This window comes from Carcharodon carcharias, chromosome 10 (genome assembly GCF_017639515.1).
Source record: "Carcharodon carcharias isolate sCarCar2 chromosome 10, sCarCar2.pri, whole genome shotgun sequence".
Taxonomy (NCBI): Eukaryota; Metazoa; Chordata; class Chondrichthyes; order Lamniformes; family Lamnidae; genus Carcharodon; species Carcharodon carcharias.
The window spans coordinates 66,033,124-66,055,902 of NC_054476.1; the positions used below are offsets into that span (position 1 = coordinate 66,033,124).

Genomic DNA, 22,779 nt, shown 5'->3' on the forward strand with positions numbered 1-22,779 from the left:
GGACAATGACACTTGAGAAAACGCCATGATCTCTGTAGACTTCTCTCTTCTTTTTATCAGTGGGTAACTTTTCCAATTGGTCTCATTATATTAATGCACATTTAAGCATCAAAAAGCACAGAACTACATTAAACCAATGTCAAAGAATTTGCTGAAACCCTCATCCACACTATTATTTTATTCATATGCGAATATTACAATGCTCACCTGGCCAATGCTATCCTTCATCTAATTAACGGCCAGCCAGTGCAAATTGCATGCTGCAACGCTAAACGCTGCCGGGGCGGGAGTAGGGTGGGCATGGAAGTTTGCGCATGCGCGTGGGTGCGTACAATGAAAGCTCCCTGAGGGACAGAGCTGCTGCAGGGACCTGAAGATTTTTAAAACCAAAAATTAAAGAATTTACAGATGTTAAAAACACGTCCCAATGTGACTCTGTCAAATGAACATGTTATAAATGATATTTTAAAATTTTTATTTTATTTTTAATTCCTGTTGGAAACCTCATCCCGCCCATGGATAAGGTTTCATAAAAAATCCAAAGGCCACTTGGCCTATTCTCCTGCCCACCAACCATAAGGTTGGATGAGCAGTGAAAAATTGCATTCGATTAATACTTTATTGGCCTTAATAGACTTGTTAATTGTCAGTGGGTATGCTGCCAACTCCCGCACATGCCTGCCAACTGAAATATCGCACGTCATTTGATGCTCGAGCGGGTTGGGCATGCATCTGCCTGCTCAGTGAAAAATTTAGCCCCATGATTCACAGAATGAAATAGTTCCTTTTATTATAGAAGTCAGTTCCTTAACAAAAGGAGGAAGACATTAGCCATCATTTTACTTCAAAGCAATCCTTGTTGCCTTTTCCTGAGCTTCAAACACTGCAGACCAATATCCCTACATGTCTTCTTGAGTTTATGCAAGTTATGGCATGACAATGGCCTGGACTTTGCGCTGAGCAGTGAAACAAAGGCTTATCGTGATCTCTGGACATTCCCTTTGCCGATGTCACTTTGAATCTTGCACCAAGCGGATCTCTCGGGATCCAGTAAGAGTGATGTCATCAAGACAGAAAGCAGCAAGTCAGACTGAAGTATCATCCCAGTCTTCAAATCACAAAAAAACACTATTCCTTCACTTCTAATTTTTACATTTTACAAATAGAAAAATTAATGGTTTGGCATACGTATTGGCGGAAGCTAAAATATAATAAACAAACATTTTAGAAATTTTAAATTTCTTACCATGGAGAAACTTAGCATTTAATAAATATAAAATTGCTCTTCCAGAGTTAGTGAGATGGTTTTGCACTAATAATGAACTTGGTACACTACGAAAAAGATATTATTTAACAAGTTGTAACTTTTTCAAGGGCTGTTGTAGTGAAACAAAGAGCGCAACAGTTAAATTTCTCATCACTTCAAGATTTTCTGATGATTGATGTTTGAATGACATCAATAGCTCGCCCTCCAGAGAAGTAAGGAATCATTGACAGCAACTTCTGGATTTCCACATTGTACTGCGCATGCATGTTTTTCAGAAGTTGCTGTCGGCTTCAGAGGAATAATGATGGTGAACACTGACAGTTTTGCCATTGTTACGCCCGCAAAACCAGGGTCAATGCCACATTTATGCAAGCACATACTTTTTGTGAAAAGGAAATCATGTTTGACAAATTTGCTCGCATTCTTTGAGGATATAACAAGCAGAGTTGATAAAGGGGAACTAGTAGGTGTACTGTATTTGGATTTCCAGAAGGCATTCGATAAGGTGCCACATAAAAGGTAATTGCACAAGATAGGAGCTCACAGTATTGGAGGTAATGTATTAGCATGGATTGAGAATTGGTTAATAGCCAGAAGACAGAGAGTCGGGATTAATTTTCAGGTTGGAAATACGTAACTAGTGGAGTGCCACAAGGATCAGTCCCAAGGGCTCAATTATTTACTATCTATATTACTGACTTGGAGGAGGGGGAAGAGTGTAATGTATCCAAATTTGCTGATGATACAAAAATAGGTGGGAGGGCATGTTGTAATAAGGACATAAGGAATCTGCAAGGGGACGTAGATAGGTTGAGTGAGTGGGCAAATTCTTGGCAGATGGTATTTAATGTAGGAAAGTGTGAAGTCATGCTCTTTGGTAGGAAGAATCAAAAGGCAGGCTATTATTTAAATAGAGAGACACTCCAAAAAAGTGCAGCACAGAGGGATCTGGGTGCTCTTGTGCATGAAACACAAAAAAGTTAGTATGCAGGTGCAGCAAGTAATTAAGAAGGCAAATGGGATTTTGGCCTGTAGTGCTAGGGGGTTGGACTTTAAAAATAGGGAAGTCTTGTTACAACTGTACTGTTGGTGAGGCCGCATCTGGAGTACTGTGTACAGTTTTGGTCCCCGTATTTAAGAAAGGATATACTGGCATCTGAATCAGTTCAGAAGAGATTCACTAGGCTGATTCCTGGGATGAAGGGGTTGACTTATCAAGAATGGCTTAACAGGTTAGGCCTTTATTTATTAGACTTTAGGAGAATGAGGGGTGATCTTATTGAAACATACAAGATTCTGAAGGGGGTTGACAGAGTAGATGTTGAGAAGATGTTTCCAGTAGAAGGATAATTTTGAACTAGAGGACATAGTTACAGAATAAGGGGACACTCATTTAGAACTGAGATGCGAAGGAATTTATTCTCTCAGAGGGTGGTGAATGCCTGGAATTCTCTACCCCAGGGAGTTGTGGAGGCTAGATCATTGAAAGTATTTAAAGAGGAGTTAGGTAGATTTTTGAAATATCAGGGAGTTGAGGGCTACGAGGAGCTGGCATGAAAGAGGAGTTGAGGCCTGGGGCAGATCAGCCATGATCTTGTTGAATGGTGGGGCAGGCTTGAGGGGCTGAATGGTCTACCCCTGCTCCTATTTCTTATGTTCTTCTTTTATGTTCACATTTTTTTCCCCTCCACGTGCTCTGCTCCTTGGTCAATGAAACAGACAGCTTAAACATTCTGGCTAAAAACTAGCAACAGTTGGTCACCAAGAACCAGGATACTGAGATTGGCCTTTACCAGAATACAACAGAGTACAGGCTGTTTGCAGCAAGAGCGTCTTTGACCTCTTAAGAACATAGGAACAGGTGTGGACCACTCAGCTCCTCAACAGTGTTCCACCATTCAATAACATTACGGCTGATCTTTATCCAATTTCATTTATCTACCTTGGCTCCATATTCCTCATTACCCTTGGCTAGCAAAAATCTATCAAACTCAGATTTAAAATTATTAAATGATCTTTGTGGAAGTTCCACACCCCTACAACCCTTTATGTTTCCCTATTTCTCTCCTGAATGGCCTGGCTCTGATTTTAAGGCTATGATTCCGTGCCCTAGACTTCTCCACAAGTTTCTCCTATCTGCCAAATTCTTCCAAAATCCTAAAACCTCTTAAAAATTTCCCCTTTAACCTTCTACATTCTATGGAATATGAAACTAGTTTATATAATCTCTTCTCACAACTAAACTCTGGAGCCCTAGATTCTGGTGAATCTGTGCTGCATTCCTTCCAAGTCCAATATGTCCCTTCTAAGGTATGATACCCTGAACTGTACATAGTATTCCAGATGTAGTCTAGCCAGGGGATTTTATAGCTAGAACAAAACTTCCTCCCCTATTCTATTCTATTCTATATTCTATCTATATTCTAGATCTCTAACTGGTAAGGGCTATCATTCCATTAGCGTTATTGATGTTTTTTGCACCCGACTATTACGTTTTAGCGATCTGTGCACATGGACTCCTAAATCAATTTGGACTTCAATTATTTCTAGCTTTTCGCCATTTTTGGTCCAAAATGGACAACCACAGACACATTGACACCCATCTGCCATAGCTCTGTACGCTCACTTAATATACCAATGTCTGTGTGTACTTTTATGCTTCTGCCTACACTACTTACTATACCACCTATCTTTGTGCCATCAGCACATTTAGATGCATGGGCCTGAATTTTTAGCTCGGCGGGCAGGTGCGATTGATGGGCCTGGGATTGGCCAGGAAATGGGCTGCTGACCACGATCAACCGCTGACTTCGATTTCATGCTGGCTGGCCAATTAAATGACTTATGCGCGCACCCGCCGAGTGAAATATCACGCTGACCTAGGGACACTCGCCCGATGTCACCTTGTGGGCACGTGCCCACTCGATCAATGTAAAATTCAGCCCACGGATCTCATTAATAAATAGTGAATACTTGAGGGCCCAGCACAATTCCTGTGGGACACCACTAATTTCCTTCCAATTTTAGTACATACCCATTCAACCCTTCTCTCTGTGTCCTACTGCTTAACAATCTTCTAAACAGGTCAATGATCTGCCTCAAAATCCATGGGCTTTAATTTTAGCTAACAATCTCTTATAGGGTATTTTATAGAATGTCTTCTGGAAGTCCATATGGACAATATTCATACACGTTGCCTGTCTATTACTTTAGTTACTTCCTCAAAAAATTCAATTAAGTTCATTAAATCTGAACTACCCTTTGAAAATCCATGTTGGCTCTCTTCAATCAGCTCAAATTTAAGCTATAGATCCAAATAACTTCCCCAAAACATATGTTAGATCAACAGATTTATAACTTCCTGGTTTCTCTCTCACCTTTTTTAAACAATGGAATTTTAGTTGCAATTTTCCAATCAAAACTGACACTTCCTGAATCAAGAGCTTTGGGAGATTATGGCTAGGCACCTGTAATTTCCTCAACGACCTTCTTCGAAACCTGGGGTGGAAACCATTGGGTCATGGGATTTCTCAGTTTTTAGTGGTGTTATTTTTTTCCAATATTGTTTTCGTATTTGCTTACTCCATCTTTAGTGAGTTTCAGACTTGAATTTGTTGTTAGTTTCCCTGGAATTTCAATGATATTATCCTCTTCCTCTACCGTGAATGTTTTAATCTTTTAAGATTGTGGGAGGAAAGCAAGGCAATGTAAGTAAGGAGTTCCATATGTTTGAAGTTTTGCAAAAGAATGAGTTGAAGCAGGAAATGATATGAGTCTTAATTCTAACATTAGCGGTAGAGGGAGGGGAAAGGGAATATTTGAAGCTAAATGGGGCAAGAAAAGGAAAGTTGACAAGGACTATGACCACAATTGTATTGATCAAGCTGAGAAGAAAGATTGAAGGCTAGAAGGCTGTAGATTATCAATTACATTATCCTCTTCCTCTACTGTGAAGACTGACAAAGTAGTTATTACACAAATGTGCCATATCCTCATTTGCATTTGTGATATTACACACATTTGTTTTTAAAGAGCCCACAATGACCCTTTATGATTCATTTCCACATAATATCATTGTGAAAACTTCTTATATTTGATAAGTCGAGCTCTTGTTTCTTAGGGCCATATACTAGTCTTGCATTTTGTTCACTTTTTTTGTACACCTCCCACTCTTCATCTATAATTTTTTCTCCTACCAGTTGTGATTAATGCTGCCATAAGTCTTTGGCTCATCCTGCTAAAGCAAGCCTTACCAAAATGTACAATATTAGTAACTGCATTAGGCTTTTAATTTTCAACCCTAACATTAAAATTCCATCCTATTATGATCACTGTTAGTTAGACATTCCCTTATGGTTAGATTATTAAGAATGAATTACTGAATCTACTGTGGGCTACTCTCTTTATGGTTCTGGAATGCATTAGTCCAGAAAGCTATCCTGAATATATTTAAGAAATTTCCTACCATCCTGGCTTGAGCTACTCTGCCCTTTCCAATCTATATGAAAATTGAGGTTTACCAATAAAAACAGCGCTGTTTTTGTTGTAAACCTTGCTAATCCCTGAATTAGTACATTCTACCACTTTACTGTCACCATCAGGAGGGCAATATTCAACTCTCATTACAGTTTTAAGCCCTGCCTCATTCCTGAATTCTGACTATACAGTCTCCGCTAATTGCTTCTAGCCTTCAATCTTTCTTCTCGGTTTGATCAATACAATTGTGGTCATAGCCCTTGTCAACTTTCCTTTCTTTCCCCATTTTGCTCCACATATTTCCTTTCCCCTCTCTCCACCACTAATATTAGAATTAAGACTCATATCGTCTCCTGCTTCTACTCATTCTTTTGCAGAACTTCAAACATTTGGAACTCCTTACATGCATTGCCTTGCTTCCCTCCCACAATCTTAAAGGACTAAAATAATCAAGTTAAACACTACTCTCTGATTTACCTCCTCTCAACCCATAGTCTTTATAACCTTGGTAATGCTCTGCAATATTTACCTTAACTCTTTATTTGGGTTATCCAAAAAAAATGTTACCTGAGATTTGAGATTGGAAGCTGGGTTAAATTCTTGTTGTTGGACTTTGTTCTGTGAGAGAGACAGAAGCATTGGATTGAAAAATGAATTGAGACAGTAGCATAACTCAGCATCAATCATCATATTGCTGACGCACTCAGAAACATTTCACTTGGGCAGTACTATTCTTTTCTTCTTGGATGTCTACTCATACTATACACCATCTGGTGTGTTGGCATGGAAAGCAAACATGCTTCTTTTAGATTATCTACGTTTTAAAGGAATTCTCCATTTAGTGCAAATGCCTAGCTGAGATTCAGTGTTGCACAATTAAAAATGCCCAGCTTAGCCTCAGGATGGTGCTCCCTGAAGTGTCAGCCACTATACAGTACCCCATCATTAGAGGTGTCTGGCGTCACCTTTATATCCTCTTTCAAAGCACCAAAGCTCAACTCAACGTCTCCCAGTGGGGAAGTACCTGATTTTGATTATCCTCCCCAATGGGGTGGCTAAGATCAGAAACAGGCTGCATCAGTAATTATCAGATATTATGAGCTTATAACCTGTGACAGAATATAAATAGCCATGCTATCACCCCATATTTAAAATAGCACTTTTCAGAGGAATAAACATGGTTTTTGAATTTAGTTCTCTCTTTTTCTCCTTTAAAGGGTTGACTTTTGATGGCTACAATGGTTTAGCTGCTAAATAAAGCTCCCTCTAATCTAACCCAACCTTAGACAAGTGTTGTTTCCTGTACAGGAGTGACAATTTTTCCATTCCCTTCACTAGCTATCCAGTGTTGTCAGTGAGACTGCCAATTGTGGGCTCACTTAAAAATGAGCTTGATGGGAGTCACTAGGTGGTGTTCATTGCTGGTCAGCAAAACACAAGGAAGCTTTCTAAATCCTGGAGGTAATGCAGAGAATACCACAAAGCTGATCACCAAGCTAGAAAATGGAAATGGATGAATGGGGTGGAGGCACGGAATATGAAGCACTTAGACAAATTTTTAACTAGTAAATTGAACAGAAAAAGCAGAGCACTATTTCAAATGAGCAGGAATTTTTTACTAGGCATGCAGGCGCGTGCCTGACATGCCCGAATGTAAAATAGGGTGCGATGATGTCAGGTGAGCGTCCCAATGTCATCACGCACTCATGCGATATTTTGGTTGATGGGCAAGCGCGAGAGTCGGCAGCGCACCTACCAACAATTAAGAGGCCAATTAAAGCCTTTAACGTTATAATTAACAGTGATTTTTCGCTGCCCATCCAACATTATGGTTGGCAGGCAGGTGAAATGACCAGGCAGCCTTTGCCTTTTTCAGGAAACCACATCCAAGGGCAAGGTGAGGTTTCCAATATTAATTTAAAAACATAAAAATGGTTGGACAGAATTTTCATCACCAGATGTTCAGGTGCATGATTCTGATGGGTGGACATTTTTTTGGCATTTCAAAATGTTTATTTTTGGCTTTTAAATTCTTCAGCTCCCGGGGCAGCTCTCTGCCTTTAGGGAGCTTTCTTTGCACGCTCCCCCGCGCCCACACTGACTTCAGCACTAGCCCACCTCCTGCCTCCACCTTGGCAGCGCTGGGCCTTTCAGTGCATCTTTCATGCTAGCTGGCTGTTAATTTGGCAGCCAGTGTGAAGTCACGGTTGGGGGCCAATCGCTGGCAACGGCCCATTTCCCAGGCCCACCGACCTTGCCCGCACGCCAAACTCAACATTTTGCCTCATAAGTATAGGCCAAGGGAGCATAGGTAAAATAGGCAAATTAGTAAAAGGCAAGTTCAGGACTGATATTAAGAAGTACTTCTACACAGAGAGAGAGAGATTAATATTTGCAATAGGCTTTGGGTAGGGATATGAAGGCAAAAAATTGATTATTCAAGGTGTAGTGGGATTCTGTGATGAGAGGCAGTGGAACAAAGTTTCCATGAAAGAAACAGCTTGATGGACTGAATGGTCTCCCCTTGCTTGTACTGATTTCTGTATTATTGAGATCAGCTAACTCAGTACAGACTGGCTAAGATCTTCCTGGTGTATTTATCTCAGTATCACAACAAGCAATGCAGTTATCTATTCAAACATTGGTCTATTATAATTACATATAATTACACTAAATCATTTATTTAGCTACTAGGTTTAAATTTAATGATTAGACACTTTTCTGCACTACATATTCTTGGGAGAGTAAAGCTTCAAACCTTGTTAAACAAGATGGAGAGGCAGAGAATGGCCACTTAAGAGTTGGGTAATGTGATTGAAGAAGGCAGGGACATGATTGGACATAAACAATCAGAGATGTTGCTTACCGTTTCTTCCACCAGAAAAGCATTATCACCAGGAATACTATTACAATTGCGCCCAGGATAGTTCCAACTACAGCTCCAACAATAACATCTGTAATAGATACCGACAGGCATTAGTAATCCTTGAAGGCCAGCATCTGAGAGTCACAGAAAGAAAGCATTTCTCCTTTCCTTAAAAATCTACGAGTCTGTAACAATTATGTCTAGAACATTATAATCTGGGATGATAGGATAAAATATGAGTCCAAAACCTATGTTTAGTAACTGAAGAGAAAATAAAGTCAACTTCTCCAATTTACTCTTCCTCCCAAATTACATTATTTTATCATGGGATATAAATTCTTAACAATAAATGTCAGAAAATTGTGAACCAGCTCCAGTGGGTTGCTGGTTGTGGAAGCTAGGTTAATATTTCGACTGGACTAATGGAATGAAAATCTTCTGTCCCTTCACTGGTTGGGTGAAGTAAGTCTGGGGCAGTTTTAATGCAGATTGCAGTGGGCATCAGCTAAAGCAAAAAATAAGTTTGAGTCCAATTGGAAATCTCCACAAGGAAAGTCAAAAGCATGGGCAGTTGGTTTGAGAAATTAAACAAATGTTGCATTATTGCAGTAGATAAAATAGGGCCTTTGAAACAAAATGTGGACTCTCTCCAATCAGTAGGGGAAGAGGCATTCTGAGGTAGGGAGTGAGATACAAAAAAGATAAGGACAAAATTATGACCAAAAAACAAATAGGTACAGTAAAAACTACAAAGATACAGGAATTAAATTAGAAATCACAAACGGTGTTAAAATAAACCTGGATTCTGATTCGATACAAACGCCTTTGAATAATGATACACTGAGTAGAAGGATTCACGTGAATCGATGCTCTTGTTTGCAGTAAATTTTACTTTGGTAAATCCAGCCAAGCTGAGTCTGAAGAAGAGCAGAAAGTAAAGAACATTAGGGAAGACACTGCAATGTGTTGTCTGAAAGGTGCTCATTTAGGATACTGTAAACTGGAAACCTAATTTTCCGGAAAAAAAGTTTGCTTTTGCAATCAAGTGAGGGACCGAATCGGTGAGTGGAAGAGCAAGCCAGACAGCAAGCAGAAGAGAGTGAATTGGCAAGCGGGATAGAGAGCGTGTGACAGAGAGCAAGTTGGTGAGCTTGAGAGAGTGAGTGTGCAAGAGAGAGCAAATTGGCGAGTGGGAGAGAGCGAATCAGTGAGTGGGAGCGAGAGCATGCGAGAGTGAGCAAGTTGATGAGCTAGAGAGGGTCGACGAGCAAAAGGGTGCAAATTGGTGAGTGAGAGAGAGAGTGAGCTGGCGAGCTCAAGAGGGTTGGCCAGCGAGAAAGAGTGTAAGTGGAGAGACAGCGAGTCGGCGAGCTCAATAGGGTTGAAGAGCGAGAGGGCGAGTTGGTTAGTGTGAGACAGCGAGCAGGACAGAGAGAGCACGCAAGACGGCGTGAGTTGGCCATCGGAGAGAGAGCGCGCGCGAGAGGGTTGGCGAGTGGGAGGGAGTGCGCGAGAGGGTTAGCGAGTGGGAAGGAGAGAGAGAGAAGGGGAGAGGGAGTGAGTTGGTGGGCAGGAAAGAGAAGGGGACTGGATTGGCAAGTGGGTGAGAGAGAGGGAACAGTTCAGTGAGCAGGAGAGAGAGAGTGATCATGCATCATTATGCGGGAGAGAGGACATCAGCGCACAGGAGAGAGTGAGTTGGCATGCAGGAGAAGGCAAGTGGACAAGCAGGAGAGAGAGAGAGAGCGTGAGTGAGTTGGTCAGTGGGAGAGAAAGATAGAGAGCGTGAATTGGCAAGTGGGAGAGAGAGCGCACAAACTAACAAGTGGAAGTGTGTCAGCCAATGGGAGATAGGTTGACAGAGGTAGCATATTTCTTTTACATTTTTTTTTATTTTAAAAGCTATTTCATTTACAAATATAGGAATTCAGGAATGTACAGTAGTTCACCTTACAGGATATAACATTATATTAGCGCAAATCTTCCAATGTCCAAGGTAGTGAAATCTGGACTTAAGTCGCTGCTGCACATTGGGATCCTGTGGAAATTCTGACACATGCATGTGCGCTGTAATGGCCTGGGAGGTATAAACTTCTGATGGGCTCATTTGCGCTATCCTGGATTCTGCATGAATGCCTCTGACATTGATCCCAGCGTCAGAGACTTGGTCAAGATACGCAGGACTTACCTGCATATTTCACCTGGTTAACACCTGGCCTAACTCAATGATTAGCCAGTGTAACTGAAGTGAGCTATCACCAAACTATCATATTTTTCATAGGGGAGGATATTCTGGTCAGCGAGCCGAGTCAGCTGTGCGCCCGCCGACGTATCAATGGCCTATTGAGGCCATTTAAAAAGTAGTTGACATAAGGTTAGATGGGTAGGTTTATTAATTAAGGCTGGCGGGAGCCCTGGGCTTAAGAAAAAGCATGAAACCTCATCCACGGGTGGGATGAGGTTTGGTGAGGGTTTTTAAATATTTAATAAAGGTTTCAGTAAAAGTGATGGACATGTCCCAACTCATGGGACAGTGTTTCTTTAAGATTTTTAAATTTGGAGCCAATCTCCTTGAGGCAGCGTTTAGCCTCAGGGAGATCAGTGTGCGCTTCGTGAAAGAGTGTACTCCCGGCTGAGGGAACTCCTCCTGGCCTGCATAGGGAGCGCATAGTGCTTCCTGGCGGACGTCACACTGGGTGGGCCTTAATTGGCCCATCCATGTAAAATGGCGGCACGCCCCGCAATTGGGGGCACTGATCGGAGGCGCACCTGCCCACACACGCTCCCCCCGCCCTGGACAGGGGGGAAATTTTTCCCATAATATTATTGTAGGCTTATGGGTGTGAGTGTGGATGGTTCTGTTTGTGTGACTGATTTAATTAGACAAGAGATGCTTAGGCTAGAAGATTGAAATTATCTAAAGAGTTAGGTGGAAAGCAGACTTTTCAAATGGAGATTGATCAGTTAGGATGAGGGTTCCACAGATGGGGTGTAAAGGAAATTTGCATTTTTAGATCAGCGAAGGGGTTGTTTGACTTTCAAAGGGATGGTATAATGTTTACAACTAACAAGATAGTGAGGCAAAGCAATATGTTTATTTTCCCCAAAAGGAAACAGCCATATTGACATGAAATATTTTTATATTATGGGCAAAGCAAATTTCCAAAGACATGTAAAAAAATGGGATTTTACACATTAAAGGGAGAGAAACACATATAAAGAAGGATGGAAGGCTATGTGGGGGTGGCTGTGTAAAATCTTGAAAGGTATACCGGGTGAAACAGGCTTGAGAAAAGTCTCTGAAGAAGTGCAGCTCCAGTAACTAAAGTTGTGTAGAAGCCATTGGAATTCCACTGTCAAGTGGGTGCTGTGGTAAGCTTGCTGGATTGATTATTTAAATTTAAAATCTATTTTGGACTGTTGCTTTAAAGGGGGTGTGTAGTTGGGAGTCAGGTTAATTGGGAATTTTGGGACTTGTTATAATATCAAGTAACTGTAATCTTATGTATGTGTTTGAATTCTTTTCTTTTGTTAATAAATGTTTTAATTTAAATTTTTAAACCTCTGAAGCTGTTAGTGGACTCATTACTTCTGAATTCAGTGCAGAAATCTTCTCGTAATAAATACAAATTGCAAAACCATTGTGATAGCACGGCCAAGTTTCCTTTGAGGATTTGGTCCGCCTGGCATGTACCACCTGCTGCATCACAACAAGCACCACAGCCAGCTACCTCCCCCGTGATCGCCCCTGACCCAACCCCACTACCCACCTACCCCGACCTGACAGCCCCCTCTCCCAGACCCGACTGCTCATCCCACTCATTCATGAAAAGACTTGAGAACTTTTAAAACTTACCTGAATACAGCAGCTACCGTAATTAAAATGTCTTGTTTCCTTGGGGTCTCCTGCGCTTGCTGGGGTTTGCCCATTTCAGCTGCAGCCAGGATTGGATACAGCTGAAAGTGGGCAATATCATCAGGTCGCAGAGAACTTCAAGGGCTGTGGTGTTGTGCCCAGAATGGCTGATGACTGGAAGATCCAGGCCAATGTTTTTTTTCTGATGAGAAAGGTTCTGACAGAACCTAACTTCAGCTTTTGCATTGGTTCTAATGGGAAAATCTGATTTGTTTAAGGTAGTTTCATTTAAAGTGGCACTTTTCAGTAATGCAACTACAATGTTAAGTGAGGAATTACTGTATTACAATCAGTTTTACAATTTAATTTTCAAAAGCTGTGTTAAGAATTATGTGCTCACCTCTGATGCAGATCATTAAAGAGACAGAGCTAAATACCAACGTATCAACAGAGAAACGGCATCAGTCAGTCTCCGAGCCCTGTTGCATACTGCAGCAAGACATTATTCCTCCTTTTCTCATGCATATAATTGTGCTTCTCAGGGATGGGATAGTCACCTTATCAATCTAACATCTATTTTTTTTTGGTTGCGTTTGCACAATGTGCTGAGCGGGAAAGGATATTGCATTTCATACCTTCCTAAATGGGTGGAAAGGTGAATAATGCTCTCTGAAAGGAGTGATTTGGCAAGAATATTTCAAAGCTGAGACACAATTACAATACGGTGTATCACAATGGCACTGTTTCTTTGCAGTCATTTATTAACAATGTATAAGCACAGAACTTACCGGTATTTGGTTAAAGGAGTCAACTCTTGATTGACATATCCATGACTTCTACTATTATCTCCTATGTTGACAGAGATAGGAGCTGCCAGAGCAGGTCTTCTGGTATTTTGAGTTGTACTTTCAAGATCTATGACGCGAGTTACGTAGGTAGATGTAGCAGCGCTAAAGGCTGTTTCAAGGGCTTTCTCATTAGGCATATTATCTGTAGTAGAAATGAAAAGAAATCTTAACAGAAGAAAGCGTGGAATAAGACAAGACTACTCGAATCATCAATTCCAATCCTTCCACAGACCATATATCATAAATTTTATTTCACTGAATCATCTAAAGGCTTCAAAATTTTTCATTTCATTTGCTCACATCAAAAGGTAAAACGCATGTTATCCCTGAAAAAAACAAGATCATATGTTAGCTTGACCAGTTCCTTCGCTTGAAAATTTTATGGTTCCAACAGCTCAAGAGTCACAATGTTGCATAGGCTATTTGATCATCCTTTGTAATCTTCATTCCTGCTTCTAATTTGATACATGCCATTTTGGATAGTTACCATCGGTGATCAAAAGCATCAAAGTATCTCAGTACAATTGGAAACTGATGGGCCAGAATCTTCCACTCAGCGTGTGGGGGCAGGCCCCGCGTGCCAATGCATAAAATGACGCACGGTCACGTTGGGCGTGCGTCCCAATGTTTTCGCGCGTCATTCCAATCTTCTGTTCGGTGGGCATGCACCAGAGTCGGCTGTGCGCCCGCCAAACTGTCAAAGGCCTGTTAAGGCCATTAATTGCCTCAGTCAAGTCATTGTCAGGGCTGCCTGTCCAACCTTTAGGTTGGTGGGCAGGCGAAGAGCCCAGGCGGCCTTTGCAATTCTCATGAAACCTCATCCATGGGCGGGATGAGGTTTCATGAAGGGTTTATATATTAAATAAAATTTTTCATTAAAATTCATAAACATGTTCCAGCTCATGTGGCACTGTGTCATGAGGGGACATGTCTGAATAATTTTATTTTTTGATTTTAAACATTTTTTGAACTGAACTTAATCTTCCTGAGGCACCGAGCTGCCTTAGGGAGATTTCTGAGCTTTTTTGTGTGCATGTGCTAAAGAGCGAAGGCCCCGACTCTTCCTCCACACACACCCGCACAGGTAGGGATGAATGCTTCCAGATGCGCGTCACGCTGGGCGGGCCTTAATTTGCCCGCCCATGTAAAATGGCGTTGCGAAGCCGATTGGCTCCGTGCCTGCCCGTGCCTGTTCCGGATGGCCCACCCAACGGGGAGAACATTCTCCCCTCAGAAACATTTGGGTATAGCTGAAAGGACAAGGACCCAAAATAAACTTTGTAATTCCCAAAACCTTCAAAATGTACAAAAACATTTTAAATAGGCATAGTACTTAAAAGTGTTTTGGGAGGGAAAGGAATCAGAATAGCCAGGTGTCCTTTTTTTAAATAATAAAACATCATTCATGTATGACACCATGATGTGGTCCAGTGTTATTTACATCGATTGCATTGTGACTGTCTACACAAATTAACAAGTTTTCTAAACAAATTTTCTTTTTGTTCGCTTTAAATGTGAAGATGCTGAGCTACTGGAATGATGCAGTGACCATAAACTGGAACTGGGCAAAAATACATTTCAAGATGAACATCTCCTCATGTGTGAACTTACTTTAGGTAGCTGAGATTATAACATCAATTGGTGATGAATTAGGCAATCTCGCAGAGGGGATATGTTGCCACACCAATGCAGTAGGGAATGCTATTTTGAGCTTGGAGCTGAAAGAAGCTGCAATTTGCATTAGAGGGAGCTTTATTTTGCATCTAAATGTACTGGAAATAATCTGTAACAAAGGAATGCTTGTGTGACAGCCCTGATTTTATGAGACGAGGAAAAACAGAGACAAGGATCAAGCTTTTTTCAAAAGCTGTTCTTGGGATGTAATAGGGGTGACACCATTGAGATATTATTTAATCCATATGTCTAGATGTCCTGAGGACATTACAATTCCATGACTTAATGTGCGAGATTAGAGATGCACATTGGCCAGGTCAGATCGGGTGGTAGGTTTCCTTCCTGGAAGAACCATCGTGTCTCAATTTTATGACAATCAGTTTTCATGATTATTTTTCTAATACAAGCCCATAATTCACCAGATTGTTGCAGAATTCAATTTCACAATGTGGTGGGATTGGAACACTCAATCTCAGTTTTGCTACTGCAATGTCATAATGACAAATCAACTGCAAGCCATAACTTACAACACACTGAGCTAATTGCACAATTTTACAAGGAAAGCTTATTTTCATTAGCAAAGCTCCCAACTAGGTTTTAGTCATCCGCTTAACGGAGGATAGACATAACCTGTCCTGCAACTTAAACTTAAACTTAAACAATGTACTTGCTAAAAGCTAAGTGGCTGCATATGGGAAATATTGCTTCAGCATTTAAAAAACAGAAAAATAAATGCTAAATATTTGAGAACCTTTACCAAGCTTAGGGAGACGAGGAAAGGAAACACCAATATGGAGGTGGAAAACAAAGTTTGAAGGCAAGAAATGGAGAAATGTAGAACCCAACTGTCCTTTGTTTGTTAGCTGGCAAAGTGTATCTGTTGCTGAACAAGATGGGTGGAAGGAGGGCACCCTTCTTTGGTACTACAGAGCATCTTCCCCAGATGATAGTTCATGCACTATACCAGTCAAGACATGGTGGTCAGGTTTAATGCCCTGTACATGATGACATTAAAAATTTCAACTTTTAATAATAAGGTTAAGTAAAACATTTCAATTAACCCCTCTACATTTAAGTGACAATGGATGAAGAGAAGTGAGTCTTTTTTAAGCAGTAAGTTTTATTTTATAAATAGAAGAATGGTAGGGCAGTTCAGACCCCTGAAGTGAACATCCTGTTCCATGTGGGTACTCTAGAATATTTCTTGTGCCCTGGATAATCATTTATGCATGAAATATCAAGAGTTGCAGCAACTCGAACTCTAGGTTCAGAGTTTGAGCAGTGGCCGATGTCACTGGGGTATATCTGCGAGGTTGCAAGCTTTGTGAATAGCATGTTAATAGGTATGGTCACCCTGCAGTTTAAGAATATGCAAGGATAGAAGGCAATCAAGAAGAAATGGGCAGATAATGCAGGAGAACCCTGAGTACATCTCACTCTGTTTGGCTAGTGTGAAAGATATAGAACAACAAATTTGCAAGGAAATTACTGTGAAGTGCAAGTATTATGGAGTAGTTATAATGGGGGACTTTAATTATCTGAATAAAAGCAAAAAACTGCGGATGCTGGAAATCCAAAAAAAAACCTGGAAAAACTCAGCAGGTCTGACAGCATCTGTGGAGAGGAACACAGTTAACGTTTCGAGTCCGTATGACTCTTCAACAGAACTAAGGAAAAACATAAGAGAGGTGAAATATAAGCTGGTTTAAGGGGGGGGGGGGTGCAGGTAAAGCTGGATAGAGGGCCAATGATAGGTGGGGATTGCCAAAAGATGTCATGGACAAAAGGACAAAGAGGTGTTGACGGTGGTGATATTAGCTAAGAAATGTGCTAATAGGTGACATTAAGGGTAGAAAGCAGGACGAGCAAGGGACAGATAGCCCTCGTGGGGGTGGAGTGGGGGGAAGGGATCAAAATAGGCTAAAAGGTAGAGATAAAACAATGGATGGAAATACATTTAAAAATAATGGAAATAGGTGGGAAAAGAAAAATATATATAAATTATTGGAAAAAAGGGGGATCGAAAAGGGGGTGGGGATGGAGGAGAGAGTTCATGATCTAAAGTTGTTGAACTCAATATTCTGGAAGGCTGTAAAGTGCCTAGTCAGAAGATGAGGTGTTGTTCCTCCAGTTTGCGTTGAGCTTCACTGGAACATTGCAGCAGGTCAAGGATGGACACGTGGGCATGAGAGCAGGGTGGAGTATTGAAATGGCAAGTGACAGGGAGGTCTGGGTCATGCTTGCGGACAGACCAAAGGTGTTCTGCAAAGCGTCACCCAGTCTGCATTTGGTCTCTCCAATGTAGAGGAAACTGCATTGGGAGCAACAAATGCAGTAGACTAAATTGAGGGAAGTGCAAGTGAAGTGCTGCTTCACTTGAAAGCAGTGTTTGGGCCCTTGGACGGTGAGGAGAGGGGAAGTAAGGGGGCAGGTGTTGCACCTTCTGTGATTGCATGGGAAGGTGCCGTGAGAGGGGGGTTGAGGTGTAGGGGGTGATGGGGGAATGCACCACGGTGTCTCGGAGGGAACGATCCCTGTGGATTGCCGCCGGGGGGGGCTGAAGGGAAGATGTGTTTGGTGGTGGCATCATGCTGGGGTTGGCGGAAATAGTGGAGGATGATCCTTTGAATGCGGAGGCTGGTAGGATGATAAGTGAGGACAAGGGGGACCCTATCATGGTTCTGGGAGGGAGAGGAAGGTGAGAGGGCGGATGCACGGGAGAAGGGCCAGAGATGGTTGAGGGCCCTGTCAACCACCGTGGGTGGAAAACCTCGGTTAAGGAAGAAGGAAGACATGTCAGAGGAACTGTTTTTGAAAGTGGCATCATCAGAACAGATGCGACAGAGGTGAAGGAACTGAGAGAATGGGATGGAGTCCTTACAGGAAGCGGGGTGTGAGGAGCTGTAGTCAAGGTAGCTGTGAGAGCCTGTAGGCTTGTAATGAATATTGGTGGACAGTGTATCACCAGAAATTGAGACAGAGAGGTCAAGGAAGGAAAGGGAAGTGTTAGAGATGGATGATGTGAAAATGATGGAGGGGTGGAAATTGGAAGCAAAATTAATAAATTTTTCCAGGTCCAGACGAGAGCATGAAACAGCACCGAAGCAGTCATTGACGTAGCGGAGAAAGAGTTGTGGGAGGGGGCCCGAGTAGGACTGGAACAAGAAATGTTCCACATACCCCTTAAAGAGACAGGCATAACTGGGCCCATGCAGGTACCCATAGCCACACCTTTTATTTGGAGGAAGTGAGAGGAGTTTAAGGAGAAATTGTTCATTGAGAGAACAAGTTCAGCCAGATGGAGGAGAGTAGTGGTGGATGAGGATTGTTCGGGTCTCTGATCGAGGAAGAAGTGGAGAGCCCTCAGACCATCCTGGGGATGGAGGTGTAGAGGGATTGGACGTCCATGGTGAAGAGGAGGCGGTTGGAACCAGGTCACTGGAAATTGTTCATAAGATGTAGGGTGTCAGAGGAATCACGGACGGAGGTGGGATGGGACTGGACAAGGGGAGAGAGAATGGAGTCAAGATAGCAAGAAATGAGTTCCGTGGGGCAGGAACAGGCTGACATGATCAGTCTGCCGGGATATCCTGTTTGTGGATTTTGGGTAGGAGATAGAAGCGTGCCATCCGAGGTTGTGAGACTATGAGGTTGGAAGCTGTGGAAGGAAGATCTCCAGATGAGATGAGGTCAGTATCTGAATATAGACTTTGATAGTAGTGGTAGTGTAAGAAGCAGAGAAGGGCATGAGTTCCTAGAGTGTGTTCAGGAGAATTTTCTATAGCACTATGTTTCTAGTCCAACAAAAAAACATTTCTGGATCTGGTTCTTGGGAATGATGTGGGCCAAGTGGATCAAGTCTCACTAAGGGACCATCTAGGGGATAGTGATTGTTGTGTTATAAGGTTTAGGTTGGCTATGGAAAAGGACAAGGAGCAATCTAGGATAAGAATAATTAGCTGAGGGAAAGCCAAATTCCACGGGCTAAGAAGGGATCTGGCTCAGATAAATTGGAAACAAAGATTAGCAAACAAAACTGTAACTATAATTATACTTTTGAAGAAGAGATAGTTTGCATACAGTCGAAGTATAGCAACATGGATAGCAAATTGGCTGAGCAATAGGAAACAAAGAGTAATGCTGAACAGTTGTTTTTCGGAGTGAAGGAAGGTTTATAGTGGAGTTCCCCAGTGTTAGTACCCCTGGTCTTTGTTATATGAATGACATTGACAATGGAGTACAGGGCACAACTTCAACATTTTTGGACGACATGAAGCTTGGAAGTATTGTGAACTGTGAGGAGGATAATATAGAACTTCAAAAGGACATAGACATGTTGGTGGAATGGGTGGGCATTTGGCATATGAAATTTAGTGCAGAGAAGTGTGAAGCGATTAACTTTGATAGGCAGATTGCAGAGAGACAAAATAAAATAAAGATTACAATTCTAAAGAGAATGTAGGAGCAGAGGGACCTAGGTGTATTTGTGCATAGGCCATTGAAGGTGGCAGGACAGGTTGAGGGCATGGTTAATAAAGCACACATCATCCTGGGCTTTATAAATAGGGGTATAGAGTATAAAAGCAAGGAAATTATGTTAAACCTGTATAAAACACTGGTTTGGCCGCAAAAGGAGTACTGTATCCAGTTCTGGGCACCAGACTTTGGGTAGGGTGTGAAGGAATTAGAGAGAGTGTAGAAAAGCACGGTTCTAAGGATGAGGAACTTCAGTTGCATACTGACATTGGAGAAGTTGGGACTGTTCTCCTTGCAGAAGAGAAGGTTAAGAAGTGATATGATGGATGCATTCAAAATCATGAGGAGTCTGGACAGGGTAAAGAGAGAGAGACTATTCCCATTGGTGGAAGGATCGAGAACCAGGAATTTAAGGTAATTGGCAAAGGAAGCAATGATGACATGCAGAATAACTTTTCACACAGTGAGTGGTTAGATCTGGAATGCACTTCCCGAGAGTTTTGTGTAGGCAGGTTCAATTGAGACATTGAAGAGGGAATTGGGTCACTAGCTGAAAAGAAAAAAAATACAGGGCTATGGTGAGAAGGTGGCGAAGTAGCGCTATGTGAATTGCTCCTTTAGGGATCCAGCACAAAAATGATGGGCTGAATATCCTACTTCTGTGCTGTAACCATTCTATGATTCTATTTTCTATTATGCTCTGTTCTCTTATGAACCTTAGCAGTTCTGTGCCCAGTTAAGCCTGTTTTCCACAGGAAAGTAGTGAACATATTGGGCCTTGCTCTTTCTTATATCCTCAAGGAATTGCTTTTTCTCTTCAACTTCACCCAAAGTAAGTTCCATCCCGCTCACCAAAGGTCCTATTCAAATCTGTATCTTAATGAAGTCTTAAGGGTAACCACACTGTGGATGTAACTATGCCACACACATGGCAGCAGGTCAAGAAGGTGTCTCACCATTTTCTCAAGTGCAATTAGGAATGGACAATAAGTGCTGGCTTTTTCCTTCACATTCAAAATGTGGGCTAGGGAAGATGGCCTGAGCACCTGATTCCAGACTTGTTTTCTGGGTCAGCAAAGCTCCTCACCACCAATGGAATCTCATAAGATCAACTTTTATATACCCAATTGGAAGGTTTTTCACAGCAACACTAACATACCAAATCTTATGCATTAATACACAATTGTAAAAGGTGAAAGTGTTATATGAGAAGGTTGTGCAGAACTCTTGCCATCTCTGTATTTCAGCAGTAGGTTGAGAAAGCTCCAGCTCTTAGCTTGACCTTGAATATTATTGATTGGAATGCAAGGAATTACCGAGGCCATTCCTATTGCATACGTATCATTTTAAAAGCTGTTTTTCAACCATGCTGTTATGTTTGCAAAAATATAAAGAGGGTGGTCAGAAAAAGACCAGATGGTTTGTCACACCTGTCCAATACTCTCATGCTTTAATTTCTTCACTCATAAACCTCATCCTGTCACATCTTCCCAACAATCAGCCACACAATGCCCTATGAGGAAAAAATAAAGCCAATTTTGGAGGGGGCGGGATGAAAGAAAATTCTGGGAAATTCTTCTCTAACCCCAAATGTTGGTCAAACAAGTTCCAGCCAATCACTGTCAGGGAAGATATTCCCAAATATTTCACCTATTTTTCATTAGTGAATGCAACTTCAGCCACATTCAGTTCACATAAAATCTGCGTACTATGAACCTGCAAATAGTTTCCTCAATGCCTTTCTTCAGATCACTGATCAAGAACAGAGAAACTGTTGCCACTAAAAAAAAATCTACCTTCAACTAGAACGACCACTATTACCTGCCAAATGTTTGCCAAGATATTTCTCCAATTTTCCTGATTCCTGCATGCTTCAAGCATCCAGATAAATCTGTAAATGATACTCTATAGAAGAACTCATTCCGAGCAGTTAAGGATTGTTGGCCAGAAATCCTAATCTATTGCACTTCCACAACAAAGCTTTAAAAAGTTCAGGGCAAGGATATTTGCACCTCTGGTATAATCTGAGATGCAAATCAGCCAGGGTCAGGATCATTAGATGAGTCCAACTCCTCATAGGGGAAGGATGATTGTAATTCAATTAAAAAAAGGAAATACTTACTGCGTTGTTCTTTTGTAACAATCACAGCAATTGCCACAAGCGGACCATTGCTGGAATTAAAAGCACCTTCTTGGATGGTGAACTTCATTGTTTTGTGGGTAATTATAATATCTGGTAATTCTAAGTTACCAGAAGGCTGGGGAGGTCCTGCAAATAAACAAGATGAAAGTATGAAATAGCACAATGCACCTTTTCAATGACTTGTGTGCTTGGGTATGTACATTTTTGATCAACAAGGAAAGGGATGTTAGAATACAAGAACTTTCAGCAATTCAAAACACAACGCAACTGTCCCCTATTCTTTGACCAACCCAACCTGCACTTTTCTCACTAACAGCCATCATTCTTTTTTCTCCACTCCTTTTCAAGGAAATATCTTGAATTAATTCACATTTCAATTAATTTACCGAATGACTTATTTCAAAGCTTATTACAGAATGGGTGGAAATGTTTTGCTGGACTTCCTTTCTCACTCCTATATTAGGAGAATGGGATTCTTTGCATTTCAGACATTTAGATTCTGTTTCAGGCATCCTCACCTTTCCTATAGCAGGGTTAGATGTGGAATAAAATCCTATCGTGCTGCTCCAACACAATAAATACTTCAGCCTGAACTTTAAAACAGCACAACTGGAATTGTTACACAAGTAACAATTCTGATTGGATAATTCATGGACATAACTCAAGGGATTTCCCAATATGCAATCCTGGCAGATGCTGCCTTGCATCTAGAGCTTGCAAGTGGAAAATATACCCATTAGTGCCTCAATATCTAGTTGAAGTATGTGTGTGTAGGGTCATTAGGAACTGGATAAAGACTGCCAAAGGCATTTCGCTTGGAATTTTTTTAGCTCATAAACAGGGCAGACTTTCCTCCACTGTCTCTGGGTTACATATGGAAAGGCTTATATTTCGTTCAATAATGTTCCAAATTTGTTTCAGATTTTCAGCATCTGCAGTATTTTGCTTTTATGCCAACATTTAGTTTTCTTCAATTATCAATTGCAGCAGTGAACTATCTCAAGACTTATCTCAGGACTTGTTTCAACAGTCCTTGCACTTGCAAGATACATATATTGGGAACTTGCATCCATCTTATCCTACTTCCCCCAGTCTATGATTTCCTGACCATTAAACTAAGAATAAAGTAAGTCAGAAAATGGGTGGATTGCCAAATTTCCTGATATGTACTCC

General features: G+C 41.4%; 1 protein-coding gene across 3 annotated transcripts in view; it reads right to left on the reverse strand.

Moving 5' to 3' along the window:
- The window catches only part of ptprja (protein tyrosine phosphatase receptor type Ja), a 168,029-nt gene that overhangs the window by 32,153 nt on the left and 113,097 nt on the right, over positions 1-22,779 (reverse strand). For all 3 annotated transcript variants that reach the window (XR_005944303.1, XM_041198437.1, XM_041198436.1), the window contains 5 exons: positions 21,586-21,732; positions 13,254-13,455; positions 9,408-9,526; positions 8,610-8,697; positions 6,311-6,361 (listed from right to left, as the gene is read on the reverse strand). Coding sequence is in view for 2 of the 3 variants with exons in the window: in XM_041198437.1 (XP_041054371.1) it covers positions 6,311-6,361; positions 8,610-8,697; positions 9,408-9,526; positions 13,254-13,455; positions 21,586-21,732 (607 nt within the window). In the remaining variant the exon portion in view is untranslated. The remainder of the gene's footprint in view (positions 1-6,310; positions 6,362-8,609; positions 8,698-9,407; positions 9,527-13,253; positions 13,456-21,585; positions 21,733-22,779) is intronic.